At 45.4% G+C, this 18837-nt stretch overlaps 1 protein-coding gene across 1 annotated transcript; it reads right to left on the bottom strand.

Moving 5' to 3' along the window:
• Positions 1-2044: 2044 nt before the first annotated feature.
• On the bottom strand, positions 2045-17878 carry LOC115120732 (plastin-1-like). The gene is given in 19 exon segments (XM_065024514.1): positions 2045-2729; positions 2832-2956; positions 3037-3160; positions 3251-3384; positions 3803-3917; positions 4162-4240; positions 4707-4902; positions 4991-5086; positions 5192-5334; positions 5558-5723; positions 5816-5897; positions 6012-6146; positions 9025-9110; positions 9113-9155; positions 10255-10438; positions 13805-13897; positions 15219-15361; positions 16177-16332; positions 17475-17878. Coding segments are annotated over 16 exon segments (1917 nt in total). The 5' UTR covers positions 13875-13897; positions 15219-15361; positions 16177-16332; positions 17475-17878; the 3' UTR covers positions 2045-2590.
• Positions 17879-18837: the final 959 nt, after the last annotated feature.

The raw sequence follows: 18837 nt of genomic DNA, 5'->3' as shown, positions 1-18837 counted from the left end.
TGGGATATGTTCCGGGTAGCCTCAGACAATTGACGTATACGTTGACTCGGTGAGCGAGTTTATTAGCAAGTGCATCGGTGATGTTGTACTCATGGTGGGAAGACGACTGGAAACATGACCGAATACAAACAGTGTAGCTATTCCCTCCGCAAGGCAATCAAACAAGCAAAGTGTCAGTATAGAGACAAAGTAGAGTCACAATTCAACGGCTCAAACACGAGACGTATGTGGCAGGGTCTACAGTCAATCACGGATTACAAAAAGAAAACCAGCCCCGTCGCAGACATCGACGTCTTGCTCCCAGACAAATTAAACAACTTCTTTGCTCGCTTTGAGGACAATACAGCACCACTGACATGGCCTGCTACCAAAGCCTGTGGGCTCCTTCTCTGTGGCCAACATGAGTAAAACATTTAAACGTGTTAACCCTCGCAAGGCTGCCGGCCCAGACAGCATCCCTAGCCGCGTCCTCAGTGCATGCGCAGACCAGCTGGCTGGTGTGTTTATGGACATATTCAATCAATCCCTATCCCAGTCTGCTGTGCCCACATGCTTCAAGATGGCCACCATTATTCCTGTTCCCAAGAAAGCCAAGGTAACTGAACTAAATGACTATCGCCCTGTGGCACTCACTTCTGTCATCATGAAGTGCTTTGAGAGACTAGTCAAGGATCATATCCCCTCCACCCTACCTAACACCCTAGACCCACTCCAATTTGCTTACCGCCCCAATAGGTCCACAGACTACGCAATCGCCATCACACTGCACACTGCCCTAACCTATCTGGACAAGAGGAATACCAATGTAAGAATGTTGTTCATTGACTACAGCTCAGCATTTAACACCATAGTACCCTAGAAACTCGTCGTCAAGCTCGAGACCCTGGGTCTCGACCCCGCCCTGTGCAACTGGGTCCTGGACTTTCTGACGGGCCGCCCCAGGTGGTGAGGGTAGGAAACAACATCTCCACCCTGCTGATCCTCAACACTGGGGCCCCACAAGGGTGCGTTCTCAGCCTTCTCCTGTACTCCCTGTTCACCCATGACTGCGTGGCCATGCACGGCTCCAACTCTATCATCAAGTTTGCAGGCACACTTAACCAGCATGGCTACCACAGCATTCTGTAGCAATACACCATCCCATCTGGTTTGCGCTTAGTGGGACTATGTTTTTCAAACTGACAATGACCAAATACACCTTCAGGCTATGTAAGGGCTATTTGACAAAGAAGGATAGTGATGGAGGGCTGCATCAGATGACCTGGCCTTCACATTCACCCAACCTCAACCCAATTGAGATGGTTTGGGATGAGTTGGACTTCAGAGTGAAGGAAAAGCAGCCAAAAACTGCTCATCATATGTGGGAACTCTTTCAATACTGTTGGAAAAGCATTCCAGGTGAAGCTGTTTGAGAGAATGCCAAGAGTGTGCAAAGCTGTCATCCAGGCAAAGAAAGGGTGGCTACTTTGAAGAATCTAAAATACAACATGTACTTTGATTTGTTTAACACCTTTTTGGTTACTACATATTTGCTTATGTGTTATTTCATAGTTTTGATGTCTTCACTATTCTACAATGTAGAAAATAGTCTAAATAAAGAAAAACCCTTGAATGAGTAGGTGTGTCCAAACTCATATTCTAAGAGCTCTTGTGTATTTATTCAAATAGCTTGTAGGTCTCTTGTGTATATATTCAAATAGCTTGTAGGTCTCTTGTGGTTTATTTCCATTATCAGGCTGAGCACCAGTGTTAGGCTCCAAAATGTTGCCGTTTGTGTTTCCACCTCTGAGGCTTAGCCCAAAAAAGCTGTATCTGTGGTACAGTAATTATCACTACCAGTTGAAATGTGGGAGTGAGGCAAGAGGGGAAGATGTAACTGAAATAAATGGACTAAGTCACATCCCAGCATTGTTACTGAGATGAAAGTTGGGACCATGCATCAAATCACACAAGGCTAACTGACCTCATTCCAACACACAGTTCTCCTTTGTTTCCTATGTTTCCATTTATCTCAGTCCCGGATGAAGGGTGTCAAAAACACGTGTTTCTTAATTAAATGGGTTTTATTATACATGTTTATGATTGAGTATTCAAAAATGCACCACCCCTCCCACACACACACAATTTGCATGAACAAAATGTCAGTCTGTTATCTTCGGGTGGATTGAGTTGACTAAGTCAAGAGAATTACACAACATTTACAGGTCTGTAGTGTGTCTGTACTGTTAGTTCTGTAAGGTGTGTGTATGTGTGTGTGTGTGATTGAAACCAAAGGGTTCACGTCCCCTCCACTATATAGATTTATAATTCTATTCTGTTGTTTCTTTTCCACAGAATGAATTAATACATTCATAATTTAGATATTAAAATGATCCATCAGTGCCTCCTTGAGCACACTAGGCACATAACCGCTCGGTTTCTATCAGTATGAAATAAATGTTTAATGAACAATCAGCTGCGCTCTGATTCTCTGATTCTATACCCTGATCTAATCACAGACTAGATGTGCAGGAGACAGGAAGAGGGTAAAGGGTAAGGAGCCAATTGGGACAGGCTGTTAGTGTATGTTAGTGTGTGTGTGTGTGTGTGTTCAGCCATCAGCTTTCTTCATGCCCCTCCCCATCAGGCATGCGAACACAGTCAGAACCATCTTGGGTTTCACCTCGACCAGGTCATCAGGCAGAGCGTAGACACGGGCTCCAATCTTCCTGGATACCGTGATAGCGTACCTACAGGAAGACAAAAGGGAAGGGAAAGAGGTCAGTCAGAAGTAAGAGGTTAGAGGCCGAGGTCATTTAGAGTTCAGAGGTTACGGGTCAGGGGTTATTTACTTGGCGTTGTTGAGCTTGTCTGCATCGCTGAGCTCCCCTCTCTTCACCAGCTCCTCTTTGATAGATTTGGGGGCGATGGTGTCTAACAAGTCTATCACTGGGAGACTAGTACTGATCAGCTTATCCTGCAGGACACACACACACACATTAAAGCTGTTCACATGCACACAATGTGCACTGCACACTCACACACGTACACACCCACCTTGAAGCTGCTGATCTGTGAGTCCTTGCCTCCCTCTTTGAGCTGAGTGTTGACCCAGTTGATTATGATCTGGTCTCCAATCTTCTCCCCATCTCCTAGATCAGACAACACCTGGAGAGTGTACCTGAGGGGGGTGTGGGATGATAGAGGGATAGTAAGAGGTGAGAGAGATGTCGAAGTGAAAAGGAAAGGTGTGTGTTTGTACTGTACATACCTCCTCATCAGCTGCCAGACCAGAGCCAGTGTGTGCATGGGACTTCCCTCATTCAGATTCACTCCTCCAATTCCCACCAATGAGAATCGAGCTTTATTCCGACCCAGTTCCACCGCATAGGTACAGTTCTCCAACTACACACACAGACACACCAACACAATGCCTGGAAATCCTCTGTATTTTCATCTACAATGTATTGATAAAAGAGAGTCTGTGTGTGTGTGTGTGTGTGTGTGCGCGCGCATGTGCATGTGTGTGTGTGTGCCAAATACGCCGGATATTGTTGTTGTGGGGGAGGCCAGGGTAGGTGCTCGTTTTGGAAGTGGGCTGCTCATTGGACCACGTGGAGCAGGCCTTTGCTGAGAAGCCTGACATAAACTAGGGCAAAGCAATTGGCTAGGTACTCTCTGTTTCAGCTGTCATGGGCAGCTGTTTGGAGAAGCAGGTGCTTTCTGTAGTGCAACTCATACATCGACCTTTGAAATGTTTTGGATCCTTTTTTTGTCAATTTGATTGGTGGATTCAAATAAAGTATTTAAAATGTGTGTGTACCTTCTTCATGTTACTGCCCAGTGCAGAGTATGGAGGTCTGTTGACTTTTTTCCACTCTACAGGGACGTTGACTTTCTCATACAACTGGAGAATCACCACCGCATCACACAGGTCACTGCACACACACACACACACACCAATCAACACATGCAAACATCAACACACACACACACCAATCAACACATGCAAACATCAACACACACACACACCAATCAACACATGCAAACATCAACACACACACAAACCAATCAACACATGCAAACATCAACACACACACACCAATCAACACATGCAAACATCAACACACACACATGCATACTCTGTGTGTGTGTGTGTGTGTGTGTGTGTGTTTACTGTACCAGTAGAGGTGGTTGACATAGGGAGCAACTCCCAGAGAGTTCATCCAGTTCCTGAATGTTTTCTCCTCTCTGGATTCTCCTGTTAGGACAACATTACACATATTACAGTGTGCTGTGAGAGAGGGAAAGAGTGTTTGTGTGCGTGTGTGTGTTTGTGTAGCTCACCGTCTAAAAGTGATGTGTCTATGTTGTTGCTGTTAGTCCTCTTCAGGGCTGGGTGTGGGTGTGTGTGTGTGTGTGTGTGTGTGTGTGTGTGCAGCTCACCCTCGATAGTGCTGTGTCTATGTTGTTGCTGTTAGTCCTCTTCAGGGCCGTGTGTGTGTGTGTGTGTGTGTGTGTGTGTGTGTGTGTGTGTGTGTGTGTGTGTGTGTGTGTGTGTGTGAGTATGAGTGCTGTGTCTATGTTGTTGCTGTTAGTCCTCTTCAGTAGCTCACCCTCTATGAGTGCTGTGTCTATGTTGTTGCTGGTAGTCCTCTTCAGGGCCGTGTGTGTGTGTGTGTGTGTGTGTGTGTGTGTGTGTGTGTGTGTGTGTGTGTGCAGCTCACCCTCTATGAGTGCTGTGTCTATGTTGTTGCTGTTAGTCCTCTTCAGGGCCGGGTGTGTGTTGAAGAGGTTGGCTACGAATGCCAGGTTCAGCTTGCTGTTGCCAGACACCACATCCATAGGAGACACAAACTGTCTGCAGTCCAGACGGGCTGCCTGGCGAAGCATCATCTCTGCCCTGCGTTCGTCGTCACGCTCCTATACACACACACACAAACGAAAACGGCAACACACACACACACGCATGAAAACATGAACACGCACATATGAATATACATCCACTTACATTGATGCCGGTCATATCGATGTGGATGGCCATCTCGTCTATGTCCTCTCCTTTAGGTGAGATCTGGTCCAACAGGGTGAAATACGCCCTGGAATCCTACAGTATAATAACAGCATTAATACATAAACAACATATTTGCAGTGTGTGTGTGTGTGTGTGTGCGCGTGACTGTACGTGAGTGAATGTGTGTGTGTGTATTACCTTGATGTCTTGGCTGAAGTTGCTGATTGGTTGGGCCCCAGCGTTGCCTAGGTGATGGTTGACCCAGCGTAGCAACAGTTCTTCAGGAGACAATGACATCAGGTGCTCTAACTCCTCCCCCTCAAACAGCAGGTTAATAAGAGCTGCAAATAAACACAATAAGCCAATCGGCTTGCAGTGTGGTACAGATACACACACACACAAACAGCCAATAGGGTTGCAGGATGTTACAGGTGGGGTCATATAATTGGACATGGGCATAAAGTTCATATGACATTGAAACTAAATTAGACACTCTCTTTGTTTGTGGCTGTGTATGCGTGCATGTGTGTATGTGTTTGACAATGTGTGTGTGTGTGTGTGTACCTTCGTTGCTGCTGATCTCTATGTCAGCAAACAGTCCTATCTTGATAATCTGCCAAAGCAGCCCCAGCACCAGGTGGGGTTTCCCAGCCATTAGGTCAGGGGCGTCGATGTTGACCACGGTACAGCCGATAGACAACGCAGAGTTTATCGCCAGCATCAGGTTCTCCTAGAGAAGGGAGAGAGAGAGAGAGTTACAGTTTTGATAAGGGACAATTCAACTTCAACTTTTCCTGTGTGTGTGTGTGTGTGTTAACTCACGGTCATGGTAAAGGTGGTGTGTTTCTTGGTGTTGATGACTCTCTCATCGATGGTGTCAGACTGGGAGAGGTTGATCATTTTACTGCAATGACAAAACAGAGTATATGATAGCAGTGTGTGTGTGTGTGTGTGTGTGTGTGTGTGTGTGTGTGTGTGTGTGTGTGTATGTGTATGTGTGTGTGTGTGTGTGTGTTACCAGAGCAGGATCCCATCTTTTACTGATTTGAAGAGACTGTCTCCGTCAGGGTTCATGGGTAGAAGGTGTTTACAGTCTTCATCTTTGGCCAGAGACTTATTGATCCAGTTCACAAACGCCACCTTCTCCTCATCTAACACACACACACAAACACTTACATGAACAGGACACACACATAAGTCTCTCTCTCTCTCTCTCTCTCTCTCTCTCTCTCTCTCTCTCTCTCTCTCTCTAATGAGATACTCTCCTTCCCTATCGGAGTGCATGCTGGGAGTGAGTCGTCAAGCAGGAGTGATTGTGAGAGCGAATGGAATTTCTTTTCACTCTATTGGGTTTTGGTATGTATATATATATATATTGATTAGTTTAGTTGTTTTAAGGGTATCTTGTTTAACTATCACTAAGCACGTACGCTATTGGGGGTGGTGGGATCTTTGAGGTTGGTTTTTCGGAGGAACCATTCAAGATGGGCACAAACAGCGGGTGGGGCTGGTTGCACATGGCCACTCGCGGAAGTGTAGAGTTTGAAAAACTTAGTCGGAGGCATGGAGTAAAGATTCCTGCTGCGGCCGGGTGTTCAGTAGAAGAATGTAGCTTGGCTGTGGGTGCTATCATTGGGTATGATAGCATCAAATCAACCTCAAGGATGAATAGCGCTGTAGTGATATTCTTAGATTCAATTGAAAAGGTGAATAAGATAGTTGAGAGGGGTGTTGTGTTGGACAAGATATTGGAGACACAGACGCCAACCCGGTATTTAGCCCCGCTTATGAATCCGGCGAAGAAAGTTATACTTTCTAACGTGCCACCATTTGTTAGAGATGAACAATGTTAGAGCGAGAGTTATCTCAGGCCATGGTCAAATAGTATCTACAATAAAGAAGGTTCCTCCGCAACACTTTGTATCCATGCAAATCTCACGTTGTTGAAACATGTCGCTGAAGGTCTCATAGGAGACAAGTGCATATGATTTTAAAAAGGAGCGGAGATGAACTGAATTTAGCGTTTAGCTTTAAGATTGATGGATATGATTGTCTTCTAAGTGGGGTGGTTGAAATGGTGGAAGGGAGGATGAGTGAGATGGCGTTGGTTATTATCTCGTATGTCATAGGGGGCGCACTATTATAGTTAACAATGTGATGAATTGCATCTGCACTGTGGCATCGTGTTGTCACCCTTTGATTCCTTTTAGAACCACCATCTGGCCTTCTGGCTAAGATACAGGCAATTATTGTGGATTTCAAGGAGTTATTTGGGATAAATATCACTGGGTTCCACAAAGGGTTTTGTATTTGTCGATAAAAAGAGGAGGGGGGACAAGGTCTTGTACATCTTGCTAGTAGGGCTGCTGCTTTCCAGCCATGGTTTCAGTTTATTCAAAGGTTGCTTTATGGACCGGAAAATGTGGCGTGGAGAGGGGTGGCAGGTCTTATATTACAACGGGTTGGATACCATTAGGTTTAAAGAATGCTTTATTTCTGGTTGATAGTAGCCAGATTTCTAGGACAAACAGGGAGGGAGTACCTCCGTTTTACAGAGGCCTTCTCAGAGTGTGGAGCATAATGAAGGTGTCCAGACGAACTTCAGCGGAGTCAGTGCATTGGCTGTTGGAGGAACCTCTCCAGAGGGGCTTTTCCAGTGTATGGGGCAAGACTGGATGCCATTGTACGGCCCCATCAACTGCAGCTGTTCCACATTTCTCCAAGATTCTGGTGAAGCCACAGGGGAAAATCATCACCTTAAGACAGTTAATGGCCATGGCTGGGCCCGCCTTAATGGATGGAAGACGGGTGGCAGAACATTTGGGGGATGAGGTCGGAAAGGATTGTTGGACAAATGCTGGGGAGCTGCAGGAAGGCTCTAGGTCAGCGGAAGAATGGGGTATGCTTAGTAGCCACAAGAAGAAGGTATGGCTGGTAAGAGAAACAATAACAACAGAATAGCCAGATGGTTTTTGTCTCATTTCCAAGACTAGGGATTACACCAAATATCCCAGAGTCAGAAAGACAGAGCCTGGGAGCAAGGTTATTGCTGGATTTGAGAGGGTTGGAGGAGGTGGGTTTGGATGAGGTGACAAAATGGAAAGGACTTGTATCTGGGGGTGTGTCAATGATTATGTTTGAATAAAGATAAATAGAAAAATAGAAAAGACACTCCATGGAGGGTAAAATTGGGCATTGATGACAAGGCACAAAGCCAGCATGGAGAGCACTGTACAAGCCACCGTTACAAAAAGGGTACTGGTGATATGCAATGGAGGGTTTTACATGGCATCATTGCAGTTAATGCTTTTGTATCTGTTATTAACTCAGATGTTAGAGATGGATGTCCTTTTTGTAATATAAGAGAAACCATTTTTCACTGTTTTATGGAGTGTGAGAGCTTTAAGATAAAATAAATCTATTGGAAATGCTGGAATCTTTGTTTAAGCTCTAGTGCTGTAGGGAAATTTTTCAATAACACTGTTTTTATTTTGGGCAATTGTTTCAATATAGTAAACAACAGAAAAAAAGAAAATGTCAAATGTTAAAGTTTTTTATTTTGGGACAAGCAGTTAAGATGTCAATTTTTCTGGTAGTCATCTGACACATCAAACATAAGATAGAAATCGGGATATGGGCAGGATGTAAGATGTGTTTTTAAAGGAGTTTAGTGAAAGCAAGAATAAAAGTAGATTTTGAGTTCTTTTCAGCTGTAAAAGATCTCCTATTATTTGAGGAGAAGATGGGCCTAAAGAAGGAGCGATATAATGTTTCTTGTTTTGTAGAGGAGGGAAGTGGGGGTGTGGTTATTAGTTTTTTTTGCTGATGAAATAAGTTGAATGTATATGTTATGTATTTATTTTTGTTTAGGAATTACATTTGTTGTTTCGATTCTGAAAAGGCAGTGTGTCATTTTTTATGTTAACACTTGAGTAAAAAATAAAGGTTTTAATAAAACTGGATGACACTAGCCAATAAGCTGCAGAATGGCTGTCTCACCTACTCTCTCTCTCTACCTGATTGTAGGCTTTGAGGTGCTGTACGGTTCCCCTAGCTGGAGATTCTCTGACAATCCTCCAAAGGATTGTATCCCTTCTCTCCTGCTAAGATAAAGGTGATTATGGTTTTCTTGAACGTCTCACTGAGCTCCTTACTCTTGCAGCTACTAAATAGCATTGGTAGATCTACAAGACAGGATGGGCTGGATGTGTCTCTGAGTGTGTCTGTGTGGGAAGAGTGTGTCTGTGTGGAGGCTGCTTTGTGGAGTGTTTCTGTGTGAGTGTGTCTCCAAGGAGTGAGGGGCTGTGTGAGTGTTTCTGAGGTGAGTGTGTCTGTGTGTTAACAATGTGTGTCTGTGTTGAGTGTGTCTGTGTGAGTGTGTCTGTGTGAATGTGTCTGTGTGAATGTGTCTGTGTGAGTGTGTCTGTGTGTCTGTGTGCAATGGAGTGTGTCTGTGTGAGTGTGTCTGTGTGAGTGTGTCTGTGTGGCTGTGTGTGAGTGTGGCTGTGTGAGTGTGTGTGTGAGTGTGTCTGTGTGGCAAGAAGAAGGTGTCTCAGTTGTGTGAGTGTTTCTGATTTTGAGAGGTTGAGTGTTTGTCTGTGGAAAGGTGAGTGTGTCAATGTGTTGAATGATAAATTGAAAAATGTGTCTGTGTGAATGTGTCTGTACTGTGAGTGTGTCTGTGTGTCTGTGTGGAGTGTGTCTGTGTGAGAGTGTCTGTGTGAATGTGTCTGTGTGAGTGTGTCTGTGTGAATGTGTCTGTGTGAAAGCAAGAATGTGTCTGTGTGAATGTGTCTGTGTTTTGAGTGTGTCTGTGTCTGTGTTATGATTTATTTTGTGTCTGTGTGAGGAGTGTCTGTGTGAATGTGTCTGTGTGAATGTGTCTGTGTGAATGTGTCTGTGTGAGTGTGTCTGTGTCTGTGTGAATGTGTCTGTGTGAGTGTCTGTGTGAGTGTGTCTGTGTGAATGTGTCTGTGTGAGTGTGTCTGTGTGAATGTGTCTGTGTGAATGTGTCTGTGTGAGTGTGTCTGTGTCTGTGTGAATGTGTCTGTGTGAGAGTGTCTGTGTGAATGTGTCTGTGTGAGTGTGTCTGTGTGAATGTGTCTGTGTGAGAGTGTCTGTGTGAGTGTGTCTGTGTGAATGTGTCTGTGTGAGAGTGTCTGTGTGAATGTGTCTGTGTGAGTGTGTCTGTGTGAGAGTGTGTGTGAATGTGTCTGTGGATGTCTGTGTGAGTGTGTGTGTACATGTGTCACCGTCTTTACTGTCGGTGTATTTTAAATCTTACCGAGACGAACTCTTCAAAGCTGATCTTCCCGTCCTTGTTGGTGTCTCCTGCTACGAAGATCTCCACTATGTCTCTGACTCTGTAGCCTGGCATGGAGAAACTAGCCTCTCTGAACAGCTCCTGCAGCTCAAAGTCACTGACAAAACCACTGTTGTCAGTGTCTGTATGGGAGGAAACACAGGCAGTCAGACAGACAGGCAGGCAGGCAGACAGAGAGACAGACAGAGAGCGAGATAGGCAGGCAGGCAGGCAGGCAGGCAGGCAGGCAGGCAGGCAGGCAGGCAGGCAGACAGACAGACAGACAGACAGACAGACAGACAGACAGACAGACAGACAGACAGACAGACAGACAGACAGACAGACAGACAGACAGACAGACAGACAGACAGACAGACAGACAGACAGACAGACAGAGAGAGAGAGAGAGAGATGACCAGATGAAGTGCCTTGCTCAAGGCCAAAATGGAGGCCTGTTACTAGTTCCCTCCCCTCTTGTCATCTCCGGGTTCAGGATATGAACCAGCAACTGTTTAGCTACTTGTCTCCCTCTCTAACCTCTAGGTTACCTCTCTAACCTCTAGGTTACCTATTTCCCTCTCTAACCTCTAGGTTACCTATCTCCCACTCTAACCTCTAGGTTACCTATTTCCCTCTCTAACCTCTAGGTTACCTATTTCCCTCTCTAACCTCTAGGTTACCTATTTCCCTCTCTAACCTCTAGGTTACCTATCTCCCTCTCTAACCTCTAGGTTACCTATTTCCCTCTCTAACCTCTAGGTTACCTATTTCCCTCTCTAACCTCTAGGTTACCTATCTCCCACTCTAACCTCTAGGTTACCTCTCTAACCTCTAGGTTATATATCTCCCTCTCTAACCTCTAGGTTACCTCTCTAATCTCTAGGTTATATATTTCCCTCTCTAACCTCTAGTTTATATATTTCCCTTTCTAACCTCTAGGTTACCTATCTCCCACTCTAACCTCTAGGTTACCGCTCTAACCTCTAGGTTATATATCTCCCTCTCTAACCTCTAGGTTACCTCTCCAACCTCTAGGTTATATATTTCCCTCTCTAACCTCTAGGTTATATATTTCCCTCCCTAACCTCTAGGTTACCTATCTCTCACTCTAACCTCTAGGTTACCTATCTCTCACTCTAACCTCTAGGTTACCTCTCTAACCTCTAGGTTACCTCTCTAACCTCTAGGTTACCTATCTCCCTCTCTAACCTCTAGGTTACCTATCTCCCACTCTAACCTCTAGGTTACCTCTCTAACCTCTAGGTTACCTATCTCCCTCTCTAACCTCTAGGTTACCTATCTCCCTCTCTAACCTCTAGGTTACCTATCTCCCACTCTAACCTCTAGGTTACCTATCTCCCTCTCTAACCTCTAGGTTACCTATCTCCCTCTCTAACCTCTAGGTTACCTATCTCCCTCTCTAACCTCTAGGTTACCTCTCTAACCTCTAGGTTATATATTTCCCTCTCTAACCTCTAGGTTACCTATTTCCCTCTCTAACCTCTAGGTTACCTATCTCCCACTCTAACCTCTAGGTTACCTATCTCCCTCTCTAACCTCTAGGTTACCTATCTCCCTCTCTAACCTCTAGGTTACCGATCTCCCTCTCTAACCTCTAGGTTACCTATCTCCACTCTAATCTCTAACCTCTAACCTCTAGGTTACCTATCTCCCTCTCTAACCTCTAGGTTACCTATCTCCCTCTCTAACCTCTAGGTTACCTATCTCCCTCTCTAACCTCTAGGTTACCTATCTCCCTCTCTAACCTCTAGGTTACCTATCTCCCACTCTAACCTCTAGGTTACCTCTCTAACCTCTAGGTTACCTCTCTAACCTCTAGGTTACCTCTCTAACCTCTAGGTTACCTCTCTAACCTCTAGGTTACCTCTCTAACCTCTAGGTTACCTCTCTAACCTCTAGGTTACCTCTCTAGGTTACCTCTCTAGGTTACCTCTCTAACCTCTAGGTTACCTCTCTAACCTCTAGGTTACCTATCTCCCACTCTAAGCTCTAGGTTAGCTCTCTAACCTCTAGGTTACCTCTCTAACCTCTAGGTTACCTATCTCCCACTCTAACCTCTAGGTTACCTCTCTAACCTCTAGGTTATATATCTCCCTCTCTAACCTCTAGGTTACCTCTCTAACCTCTAGGTTATATATTTCCCTCTCTAACCTCTAGGTTATATATTTCCCTCTCTAACCTCTAGGTTACCTCTCTCCTACTCTAACCTCTAGGTTACCTCTCTAACCTCTAGGTTACCGATCTCCCTCTCTAAACTCTAGGTTACCTATCTCCCTCTCTAACCTCTAGGTTACATATTTCCCTCTCTAACCTATAGGTTACCTATCTCCCACTCTAACCTCTAGGTTACCTCTCTAACCTCTAGGTTACCTCTCTAACCTCTAGGTTACCTCTCTAACCTCTAGGTTACCTCTCTAACCTCTAGGTTACCTATCTCCCTCTCTAACCTCTAGGTTACATATTTCCCTCTCTAACCTCTAGGTTACCTCTCTCCTACTCTAACCTCTAGGTTACCTCTCTAACCTCTAAGATATATATTTCCCTCTCTAACCTCTAGGTTAACTCTCTAACCTCTAGGTTACCTATCTCCCTCTCTAACCTCTAGGTTACCTCTCTAACCTCTAGGTTACCTCTCTAACCTCTAGGTTACCTCTCTAACCTCTAGGTTACCTCTCTAACCTCTAGGTTACCTCTCTAACCTCTAGGTTACCTCTCTAACCTCTAGGTTTACCTCTCTAACCTCTAGGTTATATATTTCCCTCTCTAACCTCTAGGTTACCTCTCTCCTACTCTAACCTCTAGGTTACCTCTCTAACCTCTAAGATATATATTTCCCTCTCTAACCTCTAGGTTAACTCTCTAACCTCTAGGTTACCTATCTCCCTCTCTAACCTCTAGGTTACCTATCTAACCTCTAGGTTACCTATCTAACCTCTAGGTTACCTAGGTTACCTATCTAACCTCTAGGTTACCTATCTCCCTCTCTAACCTCTAGGTTACCTATCTAACCTCTAGGTTACCTATCTAACCTCTAGGTTACCTATCTAACCTCTAGGTTACCTATCTAACCTCTAGGTTACCTATCTAACCTCTAGGTTACCTATCTAACCTCTAGGTTACCTATCTCCCTCTCTAACCTCTAGATGATCTAACATCTCCTAATTGGGTCTGATGAACTGCAGTGCACTTACAGAGTCTGTAGAAATATGATGCTCACTTATCAGGAATGTACTGACTCTAATGATGAGTCATCTGGCAACCACTCAGTTCACCGATGGACCTGGCAACCCCTGACACGTAGAACAAAACCCTTTGTACACCTGAAGTGAAGTCGTAGAACAGGTGTGCAGGTCCCTAACACAGAGTGAACTTACCAATAAAAAAAACTTATACTGCTTTATGATTGGTTATAAACCATGACCTGAGTCAGCATTTTCTGCAAGCACTGTGTGTGTGTGTGTGTGTGTGTGTGTGTGTGTGTGACTAACCGATCCTGTTGAAAGCCTCTCGGAGCTCCTCCAGGTCCTCTCGTGATATCTGGGTCACCTTGTTCGCCATACTGGACAGTCTATCTAGATGACCTGATACACACACACACACACACAGTCAATTTATCATCACAATAAAGGGAAATATTTGTAATAGAAACGCGAGGTACAGATGCAGAACAAACTTGACTTCTAAACTGACAAAGAGGCAACATGCTTCCATTGTGACCTCATGCTTCCATTGTGACCTCATGCTTCCATTGTGACCTCATGCTTCCATTGTGACCTCATGCTTCCATTGTGACCTCATGCTTCCATTGTGACCTCATGCTTCCATTGACCTGCCTGTGTATTGAGCAATAATCTACCCATTCTAACAGTGATAAGTGTGCTACCACAGGCTGCAGAGAATACAGAGCTAACTAGAATAAGGAGAGAATGAAGATAAGACTATCTACAATCTAGAATCTAATCTATATAATGAACCATACGATCTAAGCCCCAGAAGGTAAGGGTCTATATGTTTAAGCTCTGAAAAACGACATGATACAGTTCTGTATGATGATATTATTATTGAAAATAGTTGTGTGGTTATTGATTAACTAGAGGGAGAGATACGAGTACAATAAGGACATGTGTTGTGTCCTGGAACGGCCTCAATATACACTGAGTGTACAAAACATTAGAAACACCAGCTCATTCCATGACATAGACTGACCAGGTAAATCCAGGTGAAAGCTATGATCCCTTATTGATGTCACTTCAATCAGTGTAGATGAAGGGGAGGAGACAGGTTAAGGAAGGATTTTTAAGTCTTGAGACAATTGAGGCATGGATTGTATGTGTGTGCATTCAGAAGGTTAATGGGTAAGACAAAACACTGAAGTGCCTTTGAACGGGGTATGGTAGTAGGTGTCAGGCGCACCGGTTTGAGTGTGTCAAGAACTGCAACGCTGCTGTGTTTTTCACATTCAACAGTGTGTTTCAAGAATGGTCCACCACCCAGAGGACATCCTTCCAATTTGAAACAACAATGGGAAGCAATGGAGTCAACATGGGCCAGCATCCCTGTGGAACGCTTTTGACACCTTGTAGAGTCCATGGCCCGTCCAACTGAGGCTGTTCTGAGGGCTCACTCAGCGTAGACTCCAAATATGGCCGTGACTTTGATCCCACAGCTCTCTACTGTTCCATTCAAGTTTAGTCAATTCAGGAAATGAATTTGATATCGGATGCACATTTTTGAATTTGAATTGACTGAATTGAAAATGAATGGACCCACACCCTGCTGCCTTGTGTACATTTTACACACTCCTCGCCCCTCCCCCACCACACACCCTGACAGCTCCCCTCGCTGAACCTCCACCCACTCTCCACACACCTGATCCCCGGGGGCTCACACCCCAGAACACACCTTCATAAAAGCCTGTGTCTGTTTGGTTCTGTTCTGGACGAGAGGGGCCAAGGTCTCTCTGCTCCCCAGCGTTCAGTCACTCCTGGCTGGGTAGAGCGGGTCTGCCGACAGGCCTAACAGAGGCTAGGAGTTGTTCAGCTGCGCTGGGTAGAGAACAGGAGTTTTATTATTTTACAGCCTTCTCCACATGAACATCAGCTGTGGAGATAACTGCGGTGTCGTGAGCTGATATGTTCATTATTATGTGGTGTCCTTCATAACTAAATGACTTTATTAAAAGATATATACAGATGAATGATAGCAGTAGCCAGTTAGACATTTACTTAGCAAGAAATAGACTTACTAAGTTTTTATTTGACCTTTATTTAACTAGGCAAGTCAGTTAAGAACAAATTCTTATTTTCAATGACGGCCTAGGAACAGTGGGTTAACTGCCTGTTCAGGGGCAGAACGACCTTGTCAGCTCGGGGATTTGAACTTGCAACCTTCCAGTTACTAGTCCAACGCTCTAACCACTAGGCTACTCTGCAACAATTATATTACAGAACTTAAACACTACTGACTGAGACAGGTTCTGCATGACAAATTCTGCTATATTTTTCATCCCGCCAGCTACTTAGAAGACTTTGGTGAGCCATTACGGCCCTAGACTCAGTGGCGGTTCTAGACCATTACAACTGGGGGGGGGGGCAAGTTACATTAGATGTTATTGTTGTCATCATTTTCTTCACTGCATTGCAGGCATTAGCAGGCAAAATACCATGTTCATAATCATCATCGTTGTCACTGTCTAATAACGGATGTAAAAAAAGTACGATAGCAACTTTTTTTATCATTTGGTGCCAAGTAGTGATCAATCAGTCTTCCTCCTTTGATATACTGTAAGTGTCAGAAAGCACCACATAGGCTACTGTATTTGTGTAGTAAATAGCAGCCGAAACAGGAAATGAAGACTTACCGTGAAGAGAGGATCAGACAGGGCTGGAGAAGCTTGGTAGAGGTTGAGAGGTGGTCAGGTGTCTTCTCGCTCGCTGTCTTGACCGAAGCAGCGGAGGACAAGAGACCTTCGGCCCATTGAACTCTGGGATGGGCGTGGTCCTCCAGAGACTCCAGCCTGGGAGTTAGCAATTAACCCTTTAGCTGTGTCATCGGTTTCTTTCACCACACACCGGCATGCACGAACGCACACACGCATGCACTCACACACACATTGTAAAGAGATGTAAGAGGGAGAGGTGTGTGTTGGCTACAGGTGTGTTGGGTTTCTAACAGCCATGTTTAATAAATGAGAACTCTAGCTGTACATACCCCTCCACACTCACACACACATTCCTTTCTACTTTGCCAGACAATACAGTGAAACTTGATGCAAGGAGAAAACAGCACTTTATTACAAAAACTCACCGCTTTACTGTAACACCCCACTGCTTTACTGTAACACCCCACTGCTTTACTGTAACAACCCACTGCTTTACTGTAACTACCCACTGCTTTACTGTAACAACCCACTGCTTTACTGTAACATCCAACTGCTTTACTGTAACAACCCGTAACAACCCACTGCTTTACTGTAACACCCCACTGCTTTACTGTAACAACCCACTGCTTTACTGTAACATCCAACTGCTTTACTGTAACAACACACTGTTTTACTGTAACATCCCACTGCTTTACTGTAACTACCCACTGCTTTACTGTAACAACCCACTGCTTTACTGTAACATCCAACTGCTTTACTGTAACACCCCACTGCTTTACTGTAACATCCAACTGCTTTACTGTAACAACCCACTGCTTTACTGTAACAACCCACTGCTTTACTGTAACTACCCACTGCTTTACTGTAACAACCCACTGCTTTACTGTAACAACCCACTGCTTTACTGTAACACCTCACTGCTTTACTGTAACAACCCACTGCTTTACTGTAACACCCCACTGCATTACTGTAACACCTCACTGCTTTACTGTAACAACCCACTGCTTTACTGTAACACCCCACTGCTTTACTGTAACAACCCACTGGTTTACTGCCACAGAAATGCTTCACCTTGGTAGTGACACACAGATAGAGCCATATAGAGAAATGCTGAATTTACTGACTTTTCAAACAACAGCTAGCTGAACTGCTATGGTTACTGAGAATCCAAATACTCCTTATGACTGGCAAAGTTGCCCAAACCTTTATTTGGCTTTGGTCACCCAGTAACTCAGTCCTCCTGTACTGCAGTAAAGAGCTTACTGTCTGTCACTCACCAGCCTGCTGAGAGGTTTAGGACCCGGCCTGCAGAGTACCCGGGATCCGGCTTGCAGGATAACAGGGATCCAGCCTCACCCTCTCCTCTCTTCAGAAACACACAAGTCCCACTCTCTCCCTGAACCAAATAACACACGTCTCTATACGTTGTCTCGACACACACCGACCTCAGTAGTCTGTCTACCTCTTAAACAGACCTTCAGGACTCCATCTCTTCCTCAGCTCTGCTCTCCGACACCTGATCAGCCCAGTCTCACCCCGGGCCTCTCTGGTTACACACACACGCACGAACACACACAGAGCTATCAAGACATAAATGTCGCCCAACTACAGCTATAGGGGTATTGTACAGCTTACATCTCTCACTGTGAAACCATCTAACAATCAGTGCTTTATATTGGTCCCATAATTACACTGTAATCCAGCTGTTAAAGACCTGAGAGATGAAACACTATGACTGAGAAAGAGAGTGTGGGAGAGAAGGGAGAGAGAAAGGAGGAGGAGCGGAGAGAGAGAAAGGAGGAGGAGCGGAGAGAGAGAAAGGAGGAGGAGCGGAGAGAGAGAAAGGAGGAGGAGCGGAGAGAGAGAAAGGAGGAGGAGCGGAGAGAGAGAAAGGGGAGGGAGTGCGAAAGAGAGCGTGGGAGAGAAGGGAGAGAGAAAGGAGGAGGAGCGGAGAGAGAGAAAGGGGAGGGAGTGAGAAAGAGAGCGTGGGAGAGAAGGGAGAGAGAAAGGAGGAGGAGCGGAGAGAGAGAAAGGGGAGGGAGTGAGAAAGAGAGCATGGGAGAGAAGGGAGAGAGAAAGGAGGAGGAGCGGAGAGAGAGAAAGGGGAGGGAGTGAGAAAGAGAGCGTGGGAGAGAAGGGAGAGAGAAAGGAGGAGGAGCGGAGAGAGAGAAAGGGGAGGGAGTGAGAAAGAGAGCGTGGGAGAGAAGGGAGAGAGAAAGGAGGAGGAGCGGAGAGAAAGGGGAGGGAGTGAGAAAGAGAGCGTGGGAGAGAAGGGAGAGAGAAAGGAGGAGGAGCGGAGAGAGAAAGGGGAGGGAGTGCGAAAGAGAGCGTGGGAGAGAAGGGAGAGAGAAAGGAGGAGGAGCGGAGAGAGAGAAAGGGGAGGGAGTGAGAAAGAGAGCGTGGGAGAGAAGGGAGAGAGAAAGGAGGAGGAGCGGAGAGAGAGAAAGGAGGAGGAGCGGAGAGAGAGAAAGGAGGAGGAGCGGAGAGAGAGAAAGGGGAGGGAGTGAGAAAGAGAGAAAGGAGGAGGAGCGGAGAGAGAGAAAGGGGAGGGAGTGAGAAAGAGAGCGTGGGAGAGAAGGGAGAGAGAAAGGAGGAGGAGCGGAGAGAGAGAAAGGAGGAGGAGCGGAGAGAGAGAAAGGA

The sequence above is a fragment of the Oncorhynchus nerka genome, linkage group LG2 (genome assembly GCF_034236695.1).
Source record: "Oncorhynchus nerka isolate Pitt River linkage group LG2, Oner_Uvic_2.0, whole genome shotgun sequence".
NCBI lineage: Eukaryota > Metazoa > Chordata > Actinopteri > Salmoniformes > Salmonidae > Oncorhynchus > Oncorhynchus nerka.
Note: the sequence above shows the minus strand (reverse complement) of the source record. Positions and strands in the feature narration are given on the sequence as shown.